The sequence below is a fragment of the Amblyomma mixtum genome, chromosome 9 (genome assembly GCF_055824585.1).
Source record: "Amblyomma mixtum isolate Tamu chromosome 9, ASM5582458v1, whole genome shotgun sequence".
Taxonomy (NCBI): Eukaryota; Metazoa; Arthropoda; class Arachnida; order Ixodida; family Ixodidae; genus Amblyomma; species Amblyomma mixtum.
Window position 1 is genome coordinate 112,124,765 of NC_143020.1, and position 26,821 is coordinate 112,151,585.

Sequence of the window (26,821 nt, forward strand, 5' to 3'; positions counted from 1 at the left end):
AGAGAGAGCATGTCACACAGAAAGGGTGTATCACAAAGAAAGGATGTGTGTAAAGTAATTGCAATGGCACTGGCGTTTCTAATGTTATTTTTTATTTATACATATTGCAATCCCATGGAGGGATTTTAGCAGGGCGGGAATACATCGAAAAAGATAACAAATAGAAGAACGAGAAGGGGGTACAGTGAAACCTCGTTAAACCGTAGTTGGCCGGAACCCGGAAAAAATACGTACTAAACGGTAGTACCGCTTAACAGGAGTAGCATAAAATCGCCCACTTACCTACCAAAAAACTAAACCAGAGATCAGTAGTAGTTGAAAGAAGGAAAAAAAAACATGCAGCCTTTATATTGCACTGAAAAAGTCGGCAAACTCATTTAGGCCGCGAGTCAGCTTCTCGGCCAGTCCCCTTTTTTCAGCAAACAGCCGCATCACGTTTACAGCGCGCGCAGCCTCTGCCACTGTTGGGCCCAAATCACCCTCTCTTTCCACGTCGTCCTCATCACTGTCCGGTGCGCAGGCACTGCGCGCTACCCACTCGAAAGTAGCGCGGGGAGGAGGTGAAGCGAGCGCGGCTTTGGCCGCTTATCTGTTCTTTCAGCCAGCGTCGGCTTCGCGGTTGTTGCTGCCACACACGTCTTATCTTTTCTCTTTATCTTTCCTCTGATCTTTTAACTCACCTCTATCTGCACTAGGCAGCGGTGGTGGCTCGGCTGAGCCAGTAGGCAGGGTGCAATTTCCTTTCACCCTTCTCTCAGTCGCAACAAAACAGCAACAAGCAGCGCACGACTGCTGCGACACAACAAAGCACACAAAAAAAGACGCCAGCCGCTTCGGCCGCCGCTAACCTCGCTTCCCTCGCCCTTTCTCACGCTGCTGATGACGATGACCATACCGATCGCCTATGAGCAGTACAGTAGCGCCGCTCGTGGCAGTATTTTTTTCTTTTTGCTCTCGGCGCACCGGTTTTGCGGGCTGCGGAGTGAAGTCGAATTAACCGACGCACGACAAAATTTGTTCGAATTAACGAGAGTTTCGCCCCATAGACTCTTATGTATAATTGTAGGGACCTCGCGTGCGCGTCGAGTTATCCGATTTTCCGAATTATGGCCTCTGCGATCGGCTCCGACGGCGAGCGTCGCGGAGGCCACGGGTAGTTATTGCTGCCGCGGCAATAAAACCCCCAAAGATGGCGCTAGTTGTATGGTTACCAACTTTGGCTCCAATTTGTCATTAGAACCGTCCTTTGGGTCGGTGCTACCGGCGTGAATTCGTCACGCGCGAGTGCGACGAAAAGTGAAAATGGTACGTGCTAACCGATACGACCGCGATAAGCTGGTACAGTTTATGCGGATGCAAAATGCATTATGTTCAATGGGTGCTCAGTCGGGGACTTGACTTCACTACTTTTAAAACGAAAGTACTGTTTAAGCGGGTACGTTTTAACGAGGTTTTACTGTACTAAATGAAAAGAGTGACATGTTTGAAGAATGCAACCAGCAACACAGTAACCAGTCAGCAGAAGCAACAGTCACACTAAAACTTATTATGACACACTTACAGGCAGATAGCTACAAATGGCATTCAAATAACTTCAAGGATGGCTGAAGGACTTCATCATTTGGGAGTGCATTCCATTCACTAGCAGGTCTTGGAAAAAATGGGTATATAAAGGTGTTTGGTTTGGTTTTGTGAGGTTTAACGTCCCAAAGCGACTAAGGCTATGAGAGACGCCGTAGTGAAGGGCTCCGGAAATTTCGACCACCTGGGGTTCTTTAACGTGCACTGACATCGCACAGTACATGGGCCTCTAGAATTTCTCCTCCAAAGAAATTCAACCGCTGCGGCCGGGATCGAACCCGCGTCTTTTGTTATTATTTGTGCGAAAAGGGGTTATTGTTAGATTATGACGCTGTCTTGTTGCATACCCAGATGAAAAAGATATGCTGTTAGCAAAATCAACCTTGCAATGACTGTTCACTATTTGATACAAGAATTTAAGACGAGACGCTTGATTTCTTTGAACTAATCATCGCTGTAGGTCTGGCCCATTCATTTCATTTTTTCACAGTTGTGTGTTGTGGCAGTGCTCTTCAAAACTTTGTTCTCCGTACTTTTCTGCACCTGTGCAGCGGTCCCTGAGCAGTGTGGCCGTGGCGCAGGACGACGACAGCAGCGACGGTCCTCTCATCGTAGACGATGGCAGCCCGTCGAGCACTCCTGTGCCACCTCTGAACACGGCTGGTGAGGCTCTCGGTCTTCTCTCTCGCTGCACAATGCACCCTGTTAGTGCGAAAATCGTTCGCCAGTCATCTTCAGAAAACACACTTGACAGATGTCGGAAACCAGTTTTGAACCAGTCAGTTTCCAGTTAGTTCCGAGCACATTCTTAAAGGGGTCGAATGTTTGAAACTTGCAGGTAAAGAATGTGAAGTCCTTTTGGGCTAGCATTAGAAATATTGATGTAATAGGGGATATTCAAAATTCCGCAAGTGCGCTTTCCCGCATAACAATGTTGCCCCAAACAAGATGGCCGACTTTGCTATAAAGGAACTACGTGGGCTACAGGACAGGCGCTAAAGGTGTGGATAGAATGTAAGAACCGTATTTTGGAAGAATCGAACAAAAAACCAGTCTTTCTTGCTTTGTTTCAGCTGGAAACGCATGGTCCGCCATCTTGTTGGGGGCAACATTGTTATGCGGGAAAGCACACTTGCGGAATTTTGAATATCCCCTATTGCCGATTGAAATTGAGACGACCATCAAGCTTCTCTACATTGCACAGCTCGAAGTGGGGGGTGCATCATGACGTCATCGAAGGTACCAGTACATTTCCAACGCATAGACGCTTGCTTTCAAGGAAAAAGAAGCCAACGCCACTGAAAGCAAAGACTTACGAGTGTTGTTTGGCAGCATCCAACGAGGCATGGCAGGGTGTGGCTGATGGCAGCACTAATTTGAAATCTTACCTTCCCTGCCGTCACACTGAACTTCCCCGCACTGCTTGTTGCTTTGAGAAGAAGCGTAAAGTTAAATCGTTGATTACGTCAGTATTTTAAATGCTTGCACAAAACTACTTGGCATGCTTTATCTACAGCCTGTATGGATTTGATTCCTCTGTTATTGCGGAATTCACAAAAAGTGGTGCAGTTGCCCTTTAAATTTCAAAATCAATTTCAAAATCATCTTTATTTTTTCACTTGGCTTTCACGGTGCTTTCCTACATATCCATTAGTTTTTTTCATATCCATAATTAGCGCTGTAACGTTTCTTACAAACATCGTACAAACATCATACAGTCGCTACTGTACGAGTGTAAGAGTGAAGTCAACATCACACTGACATCTTTGCTTTCTTTTGTTTGTTTTTTTTCCCTTTCCTCGTGTTCAGTGGACAGTCCCGGAGCGCCATCTCCGGGCAGCAAGAAGAGTAGGGGAACGGGTCGGAGTAGGGGTCGGCCGCGGGGGTCAACACGGAGGGGTGGGGCAGCGCTCCGGGGTCGGGGGTCCATGCTGGCAGCCGCCGAGCGAGCAGGGGCCCAAGCTGGGGCCCAGGCTGGCTTCGCGGCCTACGGCTACAGCGTCCCCTGGAACGGAGCCTCATCAACTGGTGAGTTTTCCGAAAAGTTGCACCGTAGTTCATTTTCCGTGTTGAGCCTCCACGGTGGCTCAGTTGTTGCTATGGGCTCGCTTGATTTTAGGAAGGGGGGGGGGGGGGGGGGGGGGGGTCTTAAAACTAACCGTTTTATTTATGGCTAGAATCTCATGAAATTTCTCACACAGATGCGTTTTTCCCTTTTGACTCCAAAAATGTAATCATAATTGAGCTGGTAGTCTTTGATCAAAAGTTATCTTAAATTCTGTAATTAGGTAATTAGGTAATTTCCCGCCGCGGTGGCTCAGTGGTTACGGCGCTCGGCTGCTGACCCGAAAGACGCGGGTTCGATCCCGGCCACGGCAACTGAATTTCTTGAAGGCGAAATTCTAGAGGCCCGTGTGCTGTGCGATGTCAGTGCACGTAAAAGAACCCCAGGTGGTCGAAATTTCCGGAGCCCTCCACTACGGCGTCTCTCATAGCCTCAGTCGCTTTTGGACGTTAAACCCCAATAAACCAAACCAAGCAAATTTCATACGCAGCTTTAATGAACTTTCTCATTGCATTTTGTTGCTTTTAATTACATGAATTGATCACCAGAGAGTTCCCATACCGGTGACATTCTTCGCCTTTTTTTGCTTAGGCCACGTATAGCTAGCAATTTACAATTAGCTTAATGAGTTGCAGTGTCAATACTGCGACCTTTTACTCTTGACGTGGTATATCAGGATATGCCTTTATAGAAAAGTGAAGAATTTCACCAGGTATGCAAACTCTCTGGTGATCAGTTCATGTAATTAAAATCAACAAAATGCTCTGAGAAAGTGTATTAAAGCTATGTAAGAAATTACCTAATTACATTCTACACTTTAAGATTTAGGACCACCATCTCAATTATTATTACATATTTGGAATCAGAAGAGAAAAACGCATCAGTGTGCAAAATTTCATGAGATTCTAGCCATAAATAAAAAAGTTACTTTCAAGACCCTCGTCCCCCCTTAACATACAATTTCTTCACACTGGCACTTCGGTTTCTTGGTCATCATCAGGTGTGTTAAAAAAAAAGCTGCCTGTAATTCAAACTCCACACAATTCAGGCACGGTCTTCGTCTCTTTCTAGTTCGAATTATCAAGAGTTGACTGCGTAAAGCTTGGCTGCTGAGAACAAGGTCGCAGGTTTGAACCCAGCCATGGTGGTTGCGCTTTGGTGCAGGCAGATAGTAGCAAGAAATTTCAGTGTGTCAAGACCTTCCACTGGTTCAGCTAGTTGATGAGCGTCTCCAGCAGTAAGTGCTCGCGAAAATAAAATCCAGAACGAGCTCTCAAGCAGTCTTAATCTATTGTCGTATTGTTGAGATCGTTCTGAGCGTTGGCAGAGTTTGAGGTGGGTCAAAGGCTGGTCTGGGACACACCAGTTGGCAGAAGTCCTTGATATTTTTAAATCTCGCAAAATGTTAACACATTAGTTTGATTTTGAAGCACTTCAGTCTTTTTGTATTCTCTCGATTCATGCCTGTAACAATGACTTAATCAACAACTACACCATATTGGCAAGCTAAACTATTTTAAGGTACGCAGAGGAGTGGGGTTCTGTCATGGGTGTTGTGGTTACAGCTGTCGTTGCTGCTGCTTTGCTAAGTGCATGGGTGAAAGCTCAAAGAATTCTGTTCTTATTTTTGTGCTGTTGCATTATAGTGTTTACAAAAAAAAAGTTGTGGGGCATGAAAGCCAGTGCCTACGATTTGTAAATAGTGACAGCTGTGAACCAATCCAATGCAGCACTATGCGATGTGCGACACTTGGAGACCATGGCTTGTGCGAATGAAGCACTGAGAACTGCACCGACACCCAGCTGACCATCATCCACTCACAAGAAACAGTTAATTAAATAGAAATGCTGCCGAAAGTGCAGTGTGCACTGAGCATTTGTCAACTCTTTTTCTCGGCAATCTTTGGTGGACATCGTCCAGATAGGGCAGTCATAATGCCCTAGTGACACTGTGGGTATTGTAGGAATAAATATAGTAATGCTGAGCCAATGCCAAGTTTGCTTTTTAAATGCGTTCCATATGCAGTAAAATGACAAGTTTGCAGTCTGTCTAGCAGTCGAGAGAATGCTTAAGCATGAAATGGAATTGAAGGGAAGGTCTAGTACAATCTATGGTGGCTCACAGATGGTGGTAGCCCAGTTCTTTTGGATGCTGGACTTGCTGCTTCCCTGCCCTCGCCCACTTCTCTTCTTCAAGCTGAACAGCGCTCTTGGTCTCTTTGCTGTGTTTGCGACTTAAAGGTGCACTGAAGAGGAATCTGAACTCGTCTTTTTGCCACGGGAACTCGACCTACACGTTCCGAGCATTCTTAGAAACTTCGATTTATTGCCCTCTGTGGCCGATTTCCCTAATTAAATCGAATTAACGTCTGGCTCCCGCCTTTTTTTTTTAATTCTGCCTCGTACGGTGGGCGGAGTCGACCAACGCGGGGAGTGCCTTTCACCCAGTCCCGTGGCGGCTTGCCACTCTGCCATCGGCGGAGTAATACGTGGTAGTCCGTAGAAGCAAATATTCCGCGCGTATTTTTATTTTTGCGGGCTTATTTTGCGGTTATATTATCTGCAAATGAAACTATTTATTCACGGAAACCTAAAAAACAAAATGAAGCGAAAGCAAAGCCTCCACGGAGCTGGCTGAAGGGCACTCCACGCGTTGGTCGACTCCGCCCAGGAGGAGAATTTAAAAAAAAGGCGGGAGCCGGACGTTAGTTCGATTTAATTAGGGAAATCGGCCACATAGGGCAATAAATCGAAGTTTCTAAGAATGCTAGGAACGTGTAGATCGAGTTCCCGCGACAAAAAGACGAGTTCAGATTCCTCTTCAGTGCACCTTTAAGGAGCCGCCTGCTGTCGGTCAAATCTCTTCCAGCTGGGCAGCACGCTTGGCATCCCTCGCTGCTTTTGTGCTCTTCGGTCTTAGCGATGCATTCAGCTGCTCTGACCACCTTGTCACCTTGGTATGCGGCTGCATAAAGTTCGCATTGGTGGCATAGGCGAGCCTTACTGCCTCTCGACTCCTCCGGCTCCACTGCACCAGGTGGAATCACTACTGCTACGAAGTATTTCGAAGCACAGAACATACGGATGAAAGATGATGATTTTTGTAGCCAGGAAGTGTCATGGCTGAGTGGGGTGAGGCGTCAGTAAACAAAGCTTCTCTTTTGGTGCCGGCATTAGATGGGGATGCAAAACTTTTTTTTTTGTTGGTTACCATTAGAACTGAAAATTTGGGGTTGTTTTGGAAAGTTCCTGTTTCAGCTTCGGCTTCGATCACTGCTGCTTCAGGATAATGCTCGCCTTTGTTTTCCGAGCACTGAAGCTAAAAGTACGTCATGGTTGGGATATATTCACTACTCTGAGCTTGGATTCAAATAGATGCTGGCACAGAGTAAACAGTTCCAAGGCCGTGGTCCACTTGGCTTTTGCCGCAGCAATAGGCGCAGCGTTAGCAACTGGTATATGTACCGCAAAGTCACTGAGTACCATGAGCCACTGGCGAGGGGCAAGATGCATGCACTGATAAACAGATGGCAGCACTTGAAGGGCTGCGTGAGGGCACAGGTGTCACTGGTGACGCTACGTAGCTGATGTTTTTTGTGGCGGACGCATGCCGGGATCGGTTGTTTAAGTGGCACCAACATCTGTCTCCAGTCTGTAAACAGTGTTAACGTAATGACTGCCACCAAGGCTAGCAAGAACGTGAAGGGGTGCGCATGGGATTGCGGCTGCTGCTTTCGATCCAGGGCTTCCAGGCTTCGTTTTGAGCCAAAACTCGGGAATCCACCAATATTAGAGAGTTTTAGTATAGTGGGGTTTGCGTTATTGCACGTTTAGCAGAATAGCGGGCCCCAAGCATGCATGCGCAGAAGGATAAAATAGCATTAGTGTTTGCGTGCAATTTTCAGAAGTTAGCATTGCGGCAGTTGCGAGTTTTGCGCACTTAGTGTGAAAACATGGCAGTGTCCATCCAAGCGGGAGCCATCCGCTTCTGCCTAATAAGCAGTCATTGTGGTTCTGGTCTGCACGTTTATTGGTAACTACTGGTTTTGTTACCTTTTGTTATGAGTGACCTTGCTGCGATGATGAATTTTAAGCTGCAATTCAGCCCAGTTTTTAAGAAGGCTCTGGAAGAGGCTCTCAATATTGTTGCGCTATGCGTAGATGTTCAATGACGCCGCTTCATAAATGTCCCCGGCAAGAATTTTTTTAATGTGTTTTGTAGTTATAATTTGAATTTCTGCATTTTTGTGCCTTTCTCGGCCGGTGCGGAGTCCCCCATTAGAGGTCCAGGGTTCATCATGAGACAGTTTTAGCTTGGCCAGACAGCCGTCCAGTAAATGCGGCAATGCATTGCCATTGCTGCCGTTGCCAGGCTTGCCCAGCCACATATGCCGTAGAGTAGCAGTTGCTGTAGTTACCGTGTTTACCGTACGATGGGGCTAAAACTCTCATTGACTCGTTTCCACGCCTACAAGGGCGTACTAGTTAAACACTATAGAGCAAGGCATCCGCAGAACTTTTTCCGGGGGGGGGGGGGGGGGGGGGGGGGCGGTAGGTTTGTAGTTGTTTTCTACTAGGGCATAAATAATATCCGTAATTCCAGGGAGGGGGGGGGGGGGGCCACCCGCCCCCCTTGCCCCCCCCCCCCCCTCCTGACGCCCTTGCACTAGAGTGTTTTAGTCCCATCGGGCGGCAAACACGGCAACTACGACAACTGCTACCGTACGGCAAATGTGTATAGGCAACCCTGGCAACGGTAGCAAAGGCAACGGGTTACCGTATTTGCCGTACGGCAAACAGGCTGCGCTAAAACTGTCTACTGTTGCCAAAGGCTTCGTACCGGCAGCGCTTGTCATCCGCTGTTCATTATGACGCACCTTAAAAAGGTTTTGTTGGGCCTTTTTTAAAGCGCGTAGTAATGGAGAAGAACGTTGGGGCCCGCCTCCTACCTTGAAGAAAAGTTGGAGGCCTCGATGCCGGTGCCAGCCATTCTGCGCATGCACTTGTTTCGAGGTGCCGGGCGGCTGGCAGCGAGCAGACTAAGCACTCGCGGCAGAATAAGTGCTACCCGCGCGCCTTCATTTGACCTCGTCAACTTGCGGTCCTCTTTTTTCCCACCCTGCTCCGGCACTCGCGCTTTCTTCATTTATTCACTTTGTTTATCCGTTTCCCCTCCGTCGCAAGAGAGGAGGCGAGGCGCGCGAGGCGCGCCGTCAGCGTCGAGTGCTTGTTTACCTTCTTCGAACGCTCCCGTTTGTCCCGGAGATGGCGGCGTTTTGAAATGGATGCGATTCGACCGTCCGCCCTGTACAGGGACTCTGAAGAAACTCGGTTCAATAATTTCTCTCTGTAAAAATTGCTTCTTTGGCTTTTTCTGGGTATACTGACGTTTGTTCGCCAGCGAAAGGCGCATCTATCGCCGAGAAAGTCGTTATTCAAAATCTTCCCGCCAGTCGATTCAACCTTGTGACGCCCTCGCCGTCAAGGACGAGTGGCCGCCGCCTTGAAGTGAATGGCGAAGTAGCGTAGCCTCTGTGATCCGCGCAGCCAGAATTGGTGGCGACGTACACATTTTACTTGCGAAATCAGTCGGTGATGGCGACACCTCTGTTTCGTTTTTTTTTTCTTTTTTTAAACTTCGTTTTCGATTATAGTGGTCTTTTTGGGAGTAAAACTCGATACGCTATCTACACAGGCCACCTTCTATCGACTGTTGCGTCGATCAGAGAAAATCGAAAATGAATTCCTTCGGCCTAACCGCTTCCTTGTTCATGCTCTAATTTCGCACCAAAGTGGCATTTGGCAGTCAGTTTTGTTTTACACTTCGTTTGGATGGGTACTTTTCCGATTCGGTCAGAATTAATCGAAAATCTCCATCGTATGCGGTGAAGGCGGACCGAAACTGCAAGCTTTCGCAGCAGCTGTACCCGTAGCGCCATCTGTGCCCGCGGGAGGAACGAGTGGTCTACCATTGAGGCTGCGGCGAAACGCAGGAGGGTTGAAAGCGGCTGCGCGGTTGGTTTGAAGGTGCTTTCTCGGCTTTTTTTAAAATCAAAATTAGACGCAGAAAACATTGTTGCGCGTAACTGCCCCCCTCCCCGCACCTTTCGTTTCTCACATGAGTGTCCCTGCGGCCGCCCTGCACGGTAGAGTGCTCGTTCATCTGGAGGGCGCATGATGGCGCTACCGGTATCATTACTGCGAAAGCTCGCAGTTTTGGTTCTCCGTCGCCACAGACGATGAAGATTTCCGATTATCTTTGACCGAATAGGGCAAGTACACCACCCAAACGTAATATAAGACGAAACTGGCTGCCAAATGCCACCTTTGTGCAAATTTTAGCCCTAACAAACGGGCGGTTAGGCCAAGGGAATGTTTTTCGATTTTCTTTGATTGATGCACCTATTTGATGCCCTGTTCTCCTCAGTGCCCCTTTAAAAATGTACCGACTCTTGCGTCGCTCTGAAATACCCGAAAAATACTTCTCTCGGCTAAACTGCTGGCTTGTTTGCGCTGAAATTTCGCGCAGAGGTGGTATTTGGTGGTGCTATTTTTGTTTCGGGCCGAGCTTGCGAAAAGTGGATGCCTGGTTCGGTGTGAATTAACCGGTAGTCCGCGTCGTATGCGCCGATGCCGGACCAACGAAGACTTTCCCAAAAACTTTACCTGAAGCGCCATCTCTCGCCCGCGAGGGGCTAGGATTTCTTTCGCGTGACCCGTCGTCTGCTTTCTTCGTTCTGCCGCCGACGAGAGAGGGCGCTACCGGTACAACTGACGCGAAAGCGTCTGTTTCGGTCCGTCTTCGCACATGCGGTGAGGACTTCTGGCTAATTCTCACCGAGCGAAATAAGAGGCTGACACTAATTTGGTATAAAACAAAACTGGCATCCAGATGTCGTTTGAGCGTATACATCCTTCGGGTCTCTCCGAGCGACGCGACAGTCGGTACAACGAAAAGCGCAGGAGCAGGCGGAAAGCTGGCAATGAAATTCTCTCCCCTGGTGGCGAAGGGGAGTGACTGAACACAAAAGTTGTGTCCGCCATCCCCTCCCTCTGTATCGCCGTTTACTCGCCTAATTGGCCGCACGCTTACGTGAGTTTGTACGTTACGCCTCGCTCGTCCTTTATCGCGCGTCTCTCTTTCCTCTTTCGTCGTTTTGATTGCTCACACAGTCCTCTCTCGTCTGTGCGTAGCGTTCTTTCTCTTGTTTCTGTGTAACCTTCTACAATTGCGGTCCTGCTTTCAGAATGGGCAAGCGTTAAACGGTGCACTTTTGCGTTAACGAGCCGTCGCGACGTTTGACACCACGAGTCGCCCGAAGCGCGATGACGCAGGACGGTGTCATTATGTTATGTATGCAAATACTCGCGTGCGTAGCGTCGCGGTTTTCTCGGGGGTTTTCTGGGAGGGGTTAGTCGACCTCCCCTGCCTTCCCCTTCTTGGCACGGCTTACGTCGTAAACAGAATTTTCAGAATGGGTGGTTGTGGGTTCCTTCGTTTGTAACGACGTCATAGCGGCCTCCACGTTTGGGACCAGAAAACGCGGCGAAAACTGGGTCTTTCTTTCTTTTTTTTTTTCTGGCTACTTATTGCCGCCTGCTCCTTGGAAGCTGTAGTCGGATGCAACTTAAGTCTGCAGTTAAGTCTGTAGGATGCATAAGTCTGCAACTAAAATATTAAAAAGCTCATTTCGTTTACTGTTGTGATTGGCTAGCGGAGTAATACAGGACGCCGCGTGGTCTACGGTCCGCGGCGTGTTAACAACTGCTGTTTTCTTAAGTTGTTTCCTACTATATAGCTTCCGTGTTCAAAGATGGCTCCTGTGACGTCACGTGAAAACTACCTATTGTGCGTTCGGCGCTCGTGACTTCTTACGCCGGTAATAGAAGTTTCGCCTTTTTTTTTATCAGTCAGGTCGACCCAGGCTTCACTTGTTCCGTATTTAACTGTGGGAATAACGGAACCAAGGGCGGCGCCTGTACGTGTCAAAAGATCAAACCTCCGTTACTGCCCGTACAAGGTCGTGTCGTTAGTGGTTTCCTGATAGCCTGACGGGGCCCCGCAAAGGCATTTAGCGTCTGACTGAGCATCGCGATTGCGTAAAATCGCAGGTGGCTACAGCGTTGGCAATTCACCGGTCATTGTGAGGCAGAAAGGTTTTAGGAACAAATGAAAGGCCTTTAAAGCAGTATCCCTTATTCAATCTCGAGAGGAAGTGCTCAAGGTTGGGCGAATGTCCTGGGTAGCTGTTTATTCTAACGTTATTAACGGCGATGCTGTTTAAGCCGGAGGTTGTTCTCATGAGCAGCGGTGGCTGTGTTCGCAGTAATGAGGTCACCCACGGACGCCTGACGCCCCCTGTCGGAGCGGACAACTATTATATTAGTTGTCCGCTCCGACAGGGGTCGTCAGGCGTCCGTGAGTGGTATAGTCACTGGAAATAAACACTTGTACGTAGTGTTCGTTGATCTTGGAAGGGGGGGGGGGGGGGGGGGGGTAGGTGCTATAGACGACAACAGATAGAAATGAGTATAGTCACGGTTGACAGTCGAACCAAGCTCAAACAGCATCGCTGTGTCATCAGTCTTACACGAGAGAGTAATCAGCCCTACAATTTTTTATATAAATCTTCACAGTTCTTGGACGTCATTGAAAGAATATAGGCCCTGACTGCTGAAATGTTTACTCGAGCCTGGTATAAACTACTGATGAGTGTACAGAAACGGGTCCTGGTGGGAACTGCCTGTCTGCATAAATTATTTTAAGACGACCCTTTCTGGTTGTGTGGTTTCTACTTTGCAATAGCGCGTAAGACGTTAGTATCGTGGATCATTATGTGGGATTTGCGTGCGCTCGCTGAATAATCTGTTTTCAAATTAATTCTTTCCTGTTATCTGTTTCGACAGCTTAAATTCGGCTATTTCGTTCAAAATTAGTTCAGATTACAAGGCATTAAAAAAAAAACTGCGGTATAATTGTTGCTGCATCGCTTTGGAGCACTCTGGCTCTAAACAAAAGCCAGGATGACAACGAATGGAACAGCAGATGTAATATTGCTGTTTTTGTTTGACTCCTTCACGAAGATTGAATCAAACTTCAGTGTCATTCATATCCGCCGTTCGGCTGTTAAAACCGAAACAATATATCGGTAGAAATTCAGTTATAAATTTACTACTTGTTGAACTCCACATGCTGTTTGCCTATCTCTTGCGTGTCATTGCTAAGAAAGAATACACAACCCAGATTTGGTGTTTGTACTCCTTTAATTATCGAAGCCTAGTCTGAATTTTGGCTCTTTTATCAGTGATCTGCACTAAGTGAAGGGGCGATGTTCAGTGATCCTGTCACGACTGCATCGAACTTACTTTACGGCTGCTGTCGTCCACATTACTTCGTCCCTTTTTACGAGATCACATGACACTGCCAGCGCTACTTAGCAACTTCGCGCAGTAGCCTTTCTGTTCGTGTCCACTTCGCGGCGTGGTCTCAAGCTACGTTTCATAAGCTTGAGAGTCGCAGTTTTGGATAGCTGCTTGAGAACAGCACAGCGCACATTTATTAGTGCCTGTCTTGTCGAATGATCGATAATGGTAAACCTTTGCGAGCTTTTCCACTTGCAGCAAGCCTGCAGTGCATGCAGTAATCTTTTTCTAAATCGATCCAGCAAACGCTCGATGTGCACATTTTCGCTGCTTCTGCTCGAGCGACGAGAAACGCCGTGTTTTCCAAATTTGGTAAAACGCCGCGACCCGTAACGACGGGTCCTTCAGGAGCGACCTTTGACCTGTCTACTCCTTGGGTAAGAACTTCAGAAGCAAAAGAACAGAAACCTAAGCGAATCCCTCCGCGGCAACTTTTTGCTCATTTAGGGCACCGAGCGTTGCGGGGGAGGCGGCGTCTCGGGTTTCATCATCTCTACGTTGCGTACACATTCCTGATCCCGTGTCCGGGCTTAGCTTGGCTCGGCTCTTGGCAAGTGTTGTTCCGTGTGGTCGTCTGCGTACCGTCCGGGCGGGAGCTCCGTCCGGGGCCATAGCAGACGACGCCAGCACGTCGGTGTCGAAGGCAGCGGCGGGAAGTCGCTCACCGACGTCGCCCGGTGTGCGCCCCCTCGACGGCAAAAAGAAGTGAAAAAAAAAAGCAAAACTTTTTTTTTTTTCCTCATCCCCACCGGCCGGGACGAACCCGGCCGTGAGAAAAACGGAAGTTGCAGCGGCGGAGTCGAAACCGGGCTGCTTTCGCCTCTGCCCTGTTCCGGATCTTCTTCTATTCCCTTTTTCGGCGGCATGCAGGAGGAGAGGTGTGCGCACGGTAGTGCGCCTGCTACGTGCTGCAGATGTCGTCGTCGTCTGCTAAGTTGGTGTTGTCGTCTGCCAAGTCGCGCGCGCGCGCGAACGCGCGCTGCGCCACCGTGCGGGCGAGGGGGGCAGACGACGCGCGCGCTCGTTCGCGCATGCGCTTTGCACGGCGGAGCAGGAAGCAGACGACGATCTTCGTGCTTGATTGCAGACGATTCGTCGCGTGGTTCCTTCCGCTGCGGTCCGAGATATCTCGACCCCGAAAAGAAGGGCAGAAGAATTCGCGAAAGAAAAAAAAAAAAACCTTAAGCAGCGCGGTTTAGAGTCAGCGAAGGCGGAGGATGCGGTTGAATGGACGAGCTGTTGAAATGTTGCCTCTCTGTGGTGGCGCGATTTTAAAAGCAGAAATGGTGCCTCCGGTTTTTCTTGGGCGGATTTCCGTCCGTCCGTCCGTATTTTTTTGTCGCCGCGGAGTTTCCCACGACGGCATTTAATCAACCGATGCAAGTGCACGGTATACCCTCGTCACGTGTACGACTTGTGTGACCGACAGTTTTGGCAGGTTACTCCGCACCCGGTGACGTTTGGGCCGCAGTTTCCGAGGGAACCGTCTGCGTTTCCGCTAGCCAATCCATCCGAAGTTGTTTCTGGTCGAGCTGGCATCTCCCGCGAGCCGTAATTTTCGCGGACTTGTGAAAACGTATTATTAAACGAAAAAAAAAAAAATAACTACGCCAATGCGGCGTAAGTCGTGAAACTCGGCTAGAGCACGCAGAAACGTTCTTTTTTTTTGTTATCTCTGCTCCTTTCATCTCTCGCATAACCTCTTTCCATCACGGTACGGTCCATCTGCTATCGTGTCTTTCCTTTCCACTGCTTGTAACCCCTATGCAAATTCACACCCTTTTTTAAAGGGTGCTGTGCGCTAGAGGACAGCTTTACTCCCTCTTTACTCCCATACAGGTGTGTTCGTGTTAAGAGTGTGTAAACCTGCTGTGCATTCTCGTCGTTTAGCCCTGCGCTCCGGATCAAAACTGCGGTCAGCGCAGGAGTGTTCCGCGTGCGTTCATGAGCCAGTACCGACTGCCTCTAATGCCGTTCGAGCAATGATTCAAGTACAGGCGCGGCCATAAGTAAACGGAGCACGTATTGCGTTCGAAGTGCAATCGCGTTTTCTCCACTGGTAATGAAGAAGCGTTGTGTGTCTTCAAGAAAGCCCACCAACCTCATCTATCAGCATGCGCGTACCACTGCTGGAAATTTCATTTAGGTGACACGTGAAAAATATTCGAAGACAGTTCCGTGCTCCGTTTACTTTTGTCCGCGCCTGAACGCGACACCTCACCCTACTTGCTGCTGGCACGCCACGCCAAACAAACCTGCACGTGGTAGAATTAAAGGAGTATACAAACACCTAATTGTGGTGGCATGTTTTCTTCTGAGCAACACTTGTTGTTGGGCTAGTTGGTAATACATACTTCTGAAGGAACCAGCGCACAAAACACAACGGACAAGAAAAAGGTGGTACACGACGGACAGGAGCGCCCGTCCTGTCCGTCGTGTACCACCTTTTTCTCGTCCGTTGTGTTTTGTGCGCTGGTTCCTTCAGAAGTATGTTTTCTTCTGTGCAGTGATGCGGAGGACATTCCTAGACTTGAATCACCATGTGCTACTCTCCTACGACCGCTAAATAATTTATAATCGTGTGTTTCCGCCATGCTGTTTCGGTTTCGACAGCCGAATGAGAATTGTGACGTCAGAGTGTGGTTATACGTCACGTGAGGCACGGAAAGACCGCGATATAATCGCTGCTGCAACGTTTTATTTCACTAAAGTGCCGAAGCCAGCCTTCCTGACTAGCCGGAAAGACAACGAATGTTGTAGCGGCGATTATAGTGCAGTTTTTTTTCACGCCTCACGTGACTTACCGCCACACTGTGACGTCACACTCATCGTTCGGCTGTTGAAACCGAAACAGCGCGGGAAGGAAATTCGATTATAAATTATTTAGTGGTTGTAGGAGAATACCACGAGGTAATCCATGTATAATAATAACTTACGCATCATTACAGATCGTAACCATTCGCTATTGCCAACTGATCGCAACCTCGTCCTGGTGTTCTTGACGTAGAGCGAAAGTTGCTGAGACGTCTGCCCACTATCTCCGCTGTGTGAATGGAAGCGGTCCCAGCTTCTTCATTAAGCGCCGACCCGATTTGTTCTCTGGTTTCTTTTTTTTTTTTGTAGTAAAGTTTACCTTGGCCTTGTAAACCCCCTCTGCATGAGGTGCGGAAGGTGGGCGGGGCGACATGAGGGGATTATCGGCAGCCGGTCATTAAACGGTTGCAGCGGCGTCGTGCGCCAGGGGATTAGCGGAAACGGATTAGCGAAGCAGGGTGGGCGCACGCGAGGCAAGGAGCTGTAAAGAGTGCGGGGCGTCTTGAGAAAACAGCTGCGTCTCCCGTCTTCCTCGACGACGCCTGGCGGTGGGGAGGCTGTGAATGGATTTGTGCCGGCCGCGTTTCGCCTATTGGTCGGACTGAACTCTTTTTTTTTCTCGTGACGCCCTTTTTTTTTCTTGCTTTCTTTTTACCGCCGTGATGGTGAGTAGAATCGAAAAGAGGCCCCCCTCCCCTTTGCCCCCATCTTGGTTGAAGGTAGGCGCCCCGTTCTTGAAAAGGGTTTGACTGGGGCACCAACTCCCTGTAGTCTGTACCACAGTAAGTGAAATCCCTCTACCGAATCGGCTTTCCGGCTCAGTTAATTCATCGTTTCACACGCTTGAACAGCCCACGCGCGACCTTACACACGGGCATTTGTGCCCCGGCTGGCGTGGCGTGAATCGTTGTGTGTGCCCTGTAGCGGATTTTTGCGCAGGGCTTGATTTCGTCTGCTGGGACTTGCAATAGCAAACTGGAAAGGTTGAAGGGGAAAAAAAAAAACATCGCGATGTTAATTGAGTCGTGCGCTGAGAGCTGTCGTGTTCCTCTCGACTTCGGGGCTGGCTGTGTGAAGTCCGTGTGCAGCCTTGCTTCGAGGCTACGTCGCGCATTAATAACGTATGCGTTGGAGATTTTTTTCTCCTGTGTCATTTCTGGTGTTGCACAGATACACAGAGGGCATGACCTGATACCGCTCGCGTCACGGTTAGGCGATCCACTTATATGAACGGTCCGCCCCGCCGCGGTGGCTGAGTGGTTATGGCGCTCGGCTGCTGGCCCGAAAGACGCGGGTTCGATACCGGCCGCGGCGGTCACATTTCGATGGAGGCGAAATTCTAGAGGCCCGTGTACTGTGCGATGTCAGTGCACGTTAAAGAACCCCAGGTAGAGGAAAACTCCGGACCCCTTAACAACGGCGTCCCAATAGCCTGAGTTGCTTTAGGATGTTAAACCCCAATAAAACCATATAGGGGGTCCTTCCCGAAACGTAGACCAGTATTCCGTTGCTGTACGTTTGTTACGTTCATCATTGCCTTCAAGCGATTAATGTCTGGCTTCACATGATGGTGTATTGAAATGTTCAAAGTCTGATACTTTTGTATCAGCTGCAGCACGCTGAGCTCAGTTCTGAAGTTTGAGCGTTATTTAATAACGCATTTGTTATTTAATATTGTGAAAAACAGTTATTTAATGTTGTTTATCGTATTCTCGATGGTATCAACAAACGGTGGGAAATTTACGGCAAAATTTATTTCGCAAGCGTACATCGAGTTAGGAGGAAAGCAAGGCATTGCTTTCCCTGGGCACGCCGATGTTTGCTGCCAGGAACGAAAGCTAAAATTTCGTGATCGTCGTCGTAATCGTCGTGGTCAGCACCAAGGGCCCTTATAAAAATCTCTTTAGACAGTCTATAGACTGTCCATACATTTTTTCCTATAAAGTCTATAGACTTTCTATACACAGGTCTTATAGACTAGTCTATAGGCAATACAAATCTTTAGACAGTCTGTAGCTTCTACTGGGTGGAGGCTTTGTGGAGAGTCCCTTACAAAAATCTCTTTTGAAAATTTTCAGAGTGTCTATACACATTTGTCTAGAAAGTGTATGGACTGTTTTATACGCAAATCCTATAGACTAGCCTATAGGCAATACAAATCCTGTTGGCCATACACTTTTAGTCGATTTTTTCCTTTAGACAGTCTATAGACATTGGATTGGCGAAAGGAAATGTCTATAGCTAGACAATATATCATATAAGAAGTCTGTAGATTGTTTTCCTAAGCTTGGAGGTAGGTGGTGCATATGGACGGTAGAGGCTTCATACAGACGACGGCGACATTTTCGGCGCGTGCCACTGGTTACTGCGGGAAGTAAAAAAGAAAATAATATAGTTCCGTCCTTGTCGTTTTTCACGGAAACAGTCTTTCCCAACTGTGCGGCAAACGTGCGCGATGTTGCCTCAGCCCTACATACGTTCCGTTGTTCCAAGGATGGGCGATACGTCTTCGTCCACTCTAAACTCCAATGGGCCTTGGCCCCGACCTTCCCCGAGAGCAGTAGCACAATGGAGGGACACGAGCCTCCTCCTCTGCAGGAAGGTTTTCTTGAAAGCGGAAAAGGTAGAGAGCGGTCCCGGAGGGCAAGGTCAGGCCGCTCAGGTTTCTGTACTCCCCGCGCGTGTCTTTGAAGGCCTTCCTCTTTCTGTTTTCTCTCGTTTTTCGCTGCGGCCCTGATGACGAGACTGGGTCTCTTGGGTGCGGCTACCTTCGCAGTCTCTAACGATGCGAAGGTCATCGATTCCGCGCTCTAACACGGTCAGACTGGTGGAGGTACGACCGGGAGTGGCGGTCGCTTCATTTTTATGGGTAATACGCGGTGCGGTGTGGAGGAATTGAAAGGTGTGTCGTGGAACTAAAGATATACGTAGATTCATGCAACGTCCTGTTTCGCCTCTTCCACCTATCCTGAGCGTGTGTGTTTTTTTTTTTTTACGGCAGCGCAACCTTGCAAGAATCTATAAAGTACCGACTAGCCGACTGAGAAAGCTTACTAAATGTTTACGTGTACCATGCCATACCATACCATGACATACCATACCATACCATACCATACCATACCATACCATACCATACCATACCATACCATACCATACCATACCATACCATACCATACCATATCATATTGTACCACACTAAACTTCAGTCTGCGTCTTTTCTGTGGGCCATATCCTGAGGGTACACAGCTTCTTCGCAGCTGCTTTTTGCGCTTCAGAAAACATTTGCAGTGTTCACAGCAGCTTTCAGATTATACCACATGCAACACTCCCTGTGGGCCTCACGCTTCGAAATCTCCGAAGTTCAGCAGTCAGCCAAGTTCTGCGCCACTTGCGTTATTCAGGCGAACTCCTCAGCGCTACTCAGCACATCGATGTTTCAGGAAAAAGTTTTCGGATGCCATCGCTATTGTCGGATCGTGCCCATCAGTAGTTGTTGGACACGCGGATCGTGCCAATGTTTTAGAGCGCAGCTCTTTGGCGTCCGTTCCTGGGTTTCGCGTCGTCGTCGGCGTTGTCGTCGGCCTCGTAACCAGCTCCGCCCCCCTTTCATCCCCCCAGCGCTAGCAGCGACCGACTGATACCGCTGGATGCCGCTGACGCCGCTAGAGAGTCAAGATAACGTGACTGCATAGAACACCGTCGCTGCCATGCAGAAAGAGGAAGAAAGGGTCCCCCCCCCCCCCCCTGTTCTTGTGTGGCGGATAGGGTGCTCTTCAGTTGCCGACGCGCCGGTTATTTCACGTAGGCCCCGGCACGTCGACGAATACGTGACCACCTTCCCACGGCTAGACCTGGTTCTTAGCGCTGCGGAAGCGAGGGTATCATATTGTTTGTGTCGGCATCGGCGGCGTTGTCCCTGAAACAGCTTATTTGCTGCGCTCAAATTTCGCATTAGGAAGTAACGTAATCGTCGGTATTTTTTTTGTTAGAAGTTTCGTGTGGATATGCTCTAACAACGCTGGTGTTCTGTTAGAAGCTTGCATGCTTTCGCTAGGCGCATGTCAGTTCTTTCGAAGCGCCGAGGCTTTCACCGAATAGGTTTGTTCCTCACACTTTGGTTGGGCTACTCTGCTGGTCAACCGATGTTGCCTTGATCGAGACGTGGCCTCGCTCGACTTCCTCGGTGTCTGTCCTGTGTTTTTTGCCCGTTCGGAGCGCTGTATATGGCGAGCTTCAGGTTGGAGCACCCCAAAGCAGTACAGTACACCGTTTCATAGGCATGTTGATAAGACAGCGGGACCACTATACAATAGTCGGACGCCCAGCCACTTATTACGTGATGGCCAACCAGGAGCCGTATTGGCCGGGACTTATCGAGAACATGCGGGCGGCAGCTTCGTCGAAACGTGACTGACTTCGCGCCTATTTCTTTGGTTTGGTTTATAGGGCTTAACGTCTCAAAGCAACTCAGGCTATGAGAGACGCGGTAGTGGAGGGCTCCGGAAATTTCGACCACCTGGGTTTCTTTAACGTGCACTGACATCACACACCACACGGGCCTCTAGAATTTCGCCTTCATCGAAATTCGGCCGCCGCGGCCGGGATCGAACCCGCGTCCTTCGGGCCAGCAGCCGAGCGCCGTAACCACTGAGCCACCGCGGCGGGGCCCACCTACTCGCGCAGTGGCGCATCTCATAACTGCTGCGCCACTGCGCTGGTTGTGGTATATGAGGACTCGCCACCGTCTATGAATGTTAAGTAGAGAACGACCAATTCTGCATATATGGCCATTAACCACCTAAAGATATCACGTCATACCATTGTGGCCGAGCTTAGGTGTCCTCTGCAATTGAATTAACACCTGTTTTCGCACGTCTACTCGGTTTAACTACGTTAAACCCCTACCAGTTTTTCACTTCGCGGCTATTTCTTGTTTTAGAGGACAGAACATGTACGTAAGAACGAGGATGGCGCGCTACCTGGAATTCATTTGCGGCTCGTATGTAGGCCCCCAGCGCTTCTCTGCGCACTTGCTGTCCAACTTGTACCCTTTTTTGGCGTCGTGGACGTTAGCACGTACGAGACTTCTGCGCGGTCCGTCTGTCCACCGTGCGTCACACCGGGAAGCTGGTGGGCGCCAGTTTTTCTTTTACTCTCTCTCTCTCTCTCTAATCTCCACGGATTCGCGGGGCGAAACAATGGCACCGGGCTGACCGAAATGGCGTGACGGCCGCGGGCCGGACAGAACTGGTCTCGTACCTCGGCCGTTCCTCTTTTCTTCCATTTTAACGGTCGGACGCTCGGAGCAGCACCCGTCCGCTGATGACGTCATCGCGTGTCCGCCTTGGCTCGGCTCCGCTTGGCCGCCGCGTTGCACGAGCCGGCGCGTGCGAGTCGCGTCGCGTAAATTTGGCGCCTATCGTAGTCTTGTTTGCCGCGCGACGGGAAAGCGTCCGCCTTGGTGGAGAATTGGAAAATTGCCGGTCAGGGTGGACAGCGCGAGTGGTACGTCGGAAACGCTAAACACTTTCTCTGTGTCAGCGTCTGCAGCCTTCAGCCAGAACGGGCTGTGCTAGCAGAACGGCTTGGTACAACCTCTCGCTGACGTTGCTGCCTGCACGCCTAAAAATGAAAAAAAAAAAAAAAAAATATGGCGACAACCCGCCCGTAGTGTTTCCACCGGCTCATTCGCCACTCCATTCTCCACTCCATTAGTGTTCTTTGTGTTCTTTGGCGCGAAAGGGTAGCCTCACCCGACGAATTCCCTGCACACGCCCTTGTTTTTATGAAGCCACCCCCTTAATTCGTAAAGACTTTTTTTTCTTTTTACTCCCGACGGCGAATTTTGGTCAGCCGTGTATTGGTGTCATAAACGCCGCTAGTTCTCCGCGGCACACCAACTCCCCCCTCTCCTACCCCCCTCTAGAATTGTAGACACCTTGCTTAATTTCAGTTCTTGAGGGGAAGCCCCTGGCCTGATCTCAGCTCTGCAAACGACGTGCTTTCGTCAGTTACACGACTCGGCGTAATCGATGTCACGTTCACTCAAATGTGTGTCAGAGATTAATTGCGGAATGAACTGCGGAATGCTAGAGCTAGAGCTAGTTGGTAGTCTCTGTCGCTGGCTCGAGGCACTCCATTCATTATTACTACAAAGGACGTTATGACAGAACAGCAAAAGGAGGTAAACGGTGTGCATACAGCGAGCACGTTTTTCTCTTTGAACGTCCTGTTAATTGCGCTTTTTAAACTAAAACAGCGCGACTGCAGACAACCACAGAAACAAGAAAAATTAGGGGAAACTTAAGCTGCGCCTTTAAAAGTAGAATGCGATAGTCCCCGTGCAAATATAAAGCCCCGCTTAACTAAGCCATAATACCGTGCCTCCGTGGCATAGGAGGGTTCGATTCCCCTGAGCTCCCATCTGATTTGAGAAGCCCGAGTTGGCCGCTTCTCCCAAATTGGCCATGTCACGTGACGTCGCGCAACCCTAGGACCAATCTGTGCCAGTCTATGTCAACTGCCAGCTCTACCACCTGCCACAGCCACACCCGTGGTTTTTCGCTCACAACGCCGACGCCGGATTTTGTTGAGAGCGGGGCCGTTAACGCTATCGCAGTTACTAAAATCCTGTCATTTAGTCATCAGTACAGCTCGTTTTGCTAGAGTACCACAGTTCTTTTGTGCTTTACTCGGTAACGTTGATTAACCCCGTCGCGTTTATTTTTCGCAGGCGGGGCACCGTCGGCGCCGGCGACGCGAGGTGGCGCTGCGGGGAACCCGTTCCGTGGCGCCCTCCAGCAGCAGAGTGGGGCACCATCGAGGCACGGCTCTCCCCGGCAGGGCCTGGGCCAGGCGACGACGTCATCCGCGACGGCGTCTAGCACCGCCGCCGGCTCCCAGGCGGCGCTACAACAGCAGCAACACTCTCAGAGACAACTATAGCCGCACAATTGTGAAGACGGGAAATCAATAAACGGGGTAATACTTGGCGTGATGTGCGACTTATGCCAGTGAGACACTTGGTGATTAAGACTGTTGTGACGTCGCTGCTCGGTCATCGTGTTTGTGTAGGAGGTGTGTGATGGCCTCCAGCGCCCTCTGTGCATTGTCAAAAGTTTCAAGCCCAACACACATGGTGACTCTGACAGTGTGAAGCCCTTTGACCGAATTCTGTGACATCACTCTCTGTCCATGAGTCACAAGGATGTGACTGTGACCATCTTGATGGGACTAAACAATTGTGAGCAAAATAACAAAAAAATTGCCACTTTCAGTCGTGATTGATGTCTGTGACAGGACATTTTGTCAAATCGAGCTTTTATTGGCCTTTTTCACACATTGCCTGCCCGGTTAACTCATTAGTGGCACATCTAACTGTGGTGCGAGATCGTGCGTAGTCATACGAATAGCTCGTATTGCTCCTTCAAGCAAAAAGAACATTTCTTGTCTTTATTTTTTCCACCTGCTTGACGCACGTGATGTGTGGTGGACTGCTGAAGTCCTCTCAGGTTCGCCTAGTCACGGTGCTGTTTTGTGACAAGAATGTGGCCATGGTTTTGCTTAGCACACCTCTGCTTGCCTGCTCATTGTAGAAATTTGTACATAGCATTTACCAATAGCACATTAAAATGTGCTGCTGCTTCCCAGTGTACTGTTAACTTTTCTCAGCACAATACTGATCTTTAGCCAATGGAACCTTGAGCTTTAGCATGAATTGGTGACGTCATTTGAGTCTTTGCTTGTTCAAGAGTGGCCATGTGTGAAACCTCTGCTATGTCTACTTGTATCGTGTACGGTCATCAGAATGTCACTCACTTTTGAGGGTGCTCTGGTGGTTTTGATTACAGTCAGAACTTTGACGTTTGCTGAGCGTTGCATTGTCATTCAGGGACTTCTTGCCAAGGGATGCGATGCCAAGTAAAGTGGTGCCCCGGAAGAACTGTTTGCTTGGGAGCATGCTCCATAGGTAAGGGCGTCAGGGAACCACACCTGACTTTGTGCTGACCGGGGTTCATCCCAGAAAGTATGTTTGTCTCAAACTTAGCCACATAGTCTGAACATGATGTGAAGAGTGAAATTGAAATGTCACTGCAATCAGTAGGGGCCGTAGGAGGACTGTTGTCTTGCTGTCATCATCGTGACGCCATTTTCGGTGTTTTGTAATAGCAGAAGCACTGAGAACGCATTTCTTTTTTTTCTGTGATCATGACGCTTGAAGAGTGAACTTCTGCTGTGTTAATAAGTCATTGTTACGAGCGTTGTTATATGTGAATAAGCCTACATGATTGTGCTTTTTGGAAGCGCCCAGACACTGCATGTTATCTACTTGTTGTGGACGCTGTGAGTGTATAATTTTCTTGCCGTATTTGCTGCACGTGTGAAGTCTAGGCTGTTAGTTCTGTTTGGTAGAAAGTGCAAACTAGGGCATTTGTCACCGAAAACAAGTCACCACAGTGCAGATGGAAGAAACGAGGCGTGTCAGAATCTGGCCTGCAAGCTGAATACGTTGTCTACAAGTCTTTCTGACCGGCCAGGCGAGGATTGTTTGTGATTTGGTCATTTTTGGTTGCACAGCATCTGCTTTTGAAAAGCAGCATTGATGGCGTGTGAGCAAATGCAAAACTTATAATGTAAGATTGGCTGGGCATGAACTCTGGTAAGAAATTCATGATTGCATACAGTGGAACACTTGCCATCTCAAACCTCAAGTATTGTAAATAATAAAGCTAAATTTTCTCTTCTGATCCTGTATATATTAGTCTCCTTGTAAAAAAATTTGGTATCAGTTTTGAAGGCACGGTGTGGCTGTCACATGACAGCCACACTGTAGGTAATCTGCCTGTAGGTAATCTGTTTGGTCTCTCCTACCAGTTATTTTGCTTCCAATAAGTCGCAGCTCTAATGTGGAATTCGGGAATCAGTCAGCTTTTTCAAGTCCTCATCCAGCAAAGCACATAATCTCCACACTATCACAGAACTCCTGGTTTCCTGATGCTTACTACTATGCCATCTTTATTGCAAATCACCACCTCAAAGCCGTTGTTTTCTCGTCCCCTGTATGAAAGAATAATCGGTTTGCTACCCTACCCGGGAGGGGGGAAGGAGTGAGGAGATAAAAAAAAAGAAAGAGAAAGGAGAGTAACAGAAAATTGAAGTCACTCTAAAACCTCACTGTTCGTTAAAGTCACAGCCTATCGTGCAGGCCAGAAGTTATAAAGAAGCGGAGCAGTGCCTTGCAGGCCTTCTCCGCCGACGACCGCCGCGGCCACTGGCCGAGAATCTTCATTTCCGTGTGTGGGCGTGGATCTAGGCGCTCCAGCGCACTGCTGAGGGTCTGCCTTTCGGTGGTGTAGGCAGGGCAGTCACAAAGAATGTGGGTTATGGTCTCGTCATGCCCGCAGATGGCACATGCAGGACTATCAGCCATACCAATTAAGAATGAGTAGTGGTTGGTGAACGCTACACCAAGCCAGAGGCGACACAGCAAAATTTCTTCTCGTCGTGGTAGGCCTGATGGTAGCCGCAGCTTCAGATCTGGGTCCAAGGATTGTAAACGGGAATTGCAAAATTGGCCGGAATTCCACGCGGCAAGCGTGATGTCCCGCGCAAGTGCGCGAAGCCTGCTCGCTGCGTCTGATCTCGAAATGGGGATCGACACAAAATGGCCGTCGTCGTGAGCAGTTCGCGCGACCTCATCCGCGCGGTGATTGCCTGCTATTAATGGCTGCCCCAATTTTGCTCTGGGACAAAGGCCTCTGAAAGTCGAGGGGGGGGAGGCGGGCAGTGGGGGTTGCAGACCCATCTGAGTCATGTATTTCTTTTTTATTGGCTGAAAAATGCAGGTTTTCCTCTGTAAAATTTTCAACTTGGGGAAGGAGTCTGACCCCTTCCCATAAATCCGCCCCTGCTCAAAGTACCTCTTACTGGAGCCTCCAAAAATGCAGAGGGGAGCGGAACATTGTCGCGTACAGCAGCTTTCATGAATTTGAGATGACACCTCAATCGAAAAAATATAACAGCTGCATAGAGCTGTGTGAATAAGGTGGCTTAGCGAGGAGCTTAAGTCTATTAGTGCTCGGTCTTGAACTGTATGACTGACTCGAGCTGTCACCGTAGCGGCGGTTTAATCGTCCAAACTTCCGCCTCGTATGCAGGAGGTGCGGTGTTCGATCCCCGGTGCCGCCGGGTACCCACCGGTGATAAATGGGTACAAGCTTCCCCTTGCCTGGTGCTCGGCTCCTTTGGTGTGAAATACAGGGTCTGTTCTGAAAGTAGTAGGACTCATTTTTTAAAATAAAATTTATTCATGAGAGTAGTAAAAACGATTAGAATTTTTCAAAGTAGCACCCTTCCGCACCTACACGCTGCTGCTAATGAGTCTTCCATTTTTTGTGCGCCTCCAGGAACGCCTGGACTGGAATGCTGTTTAGCTCCCTCGTCACGGCCTGTTGAACCGCCTCTACCGATCCGTGATGCTTCCTCTTGAGCGTCGATTTTATTCCCGGGAATAGAAAAAAGTCTGGCGGGGCCAAGTCGGGGCTGTAGGGGGGCTGGGGCAGCGTTGCCGCCTTGTGCTGGGCAAAAAATCGGGGTCCTCATTCACGTGATGAAGAAGATCGTGGCAGATGGCTTTCCGGTTGGCCTTTTGCTCCTCTGACAACACTCCCGGCACCAACTTCGCGCACACTTTTCTCGTGGCTACGTTTTCTGTAACGATCTCAATAACTTGGGTTTGGGGAATTCGCAAGTCATCAGCCATCATTCTGATACTCATCCTACCATCACTGTTCAGTAAATGTTTCACTCGCGACACATTTTCGTTGGTCTTGCTGGTCGAAGGGCGTCCTGAGTGGTCGTCGTCTTCCACTCTTTCCTTACCTTCTCGGAGCAGCTTGCGCCACTCAAAAAATACCTAGTCTACCGATGACAGCGTCA

The 26,821-nt window shown here is 49.1% G+C and overlaps 1 protein-coding gene across 2 annotated transcripts in view; it reads left to right on the top strand.

The window, feature by feature from the left end:
* Ino80 (chromatin-remodeling ATPase INO80) overlaps positions 1-24,630 on the top strand; it is a 71,936-nt gene extending 47,306 nt beyond the window's left edge. For both annotated transcript variants that reach the window (XM_089561417.1, XM_089561416.1), the window contains exons 32-34: positions 2,133-2,244; positions 3,391-3,609; positions 22,617-24,630. In XM_089561417.1, coding sequence (XP_089417543.1) covers positions 2,133-2,244; positions 3,391-3,609; positions 22,617-22,828 — 543 coding nt within the window. In that variant the 3' untranslated portion in view covers positions 22,829-24,630. The remainder of the gene's footprint in view (positions 1-2,132; positions 2,245-3,390; positions 3,610-22,616) is intronic.
* Positions 24,631-26,821: the final 2,191 nt, after the last annotated feature.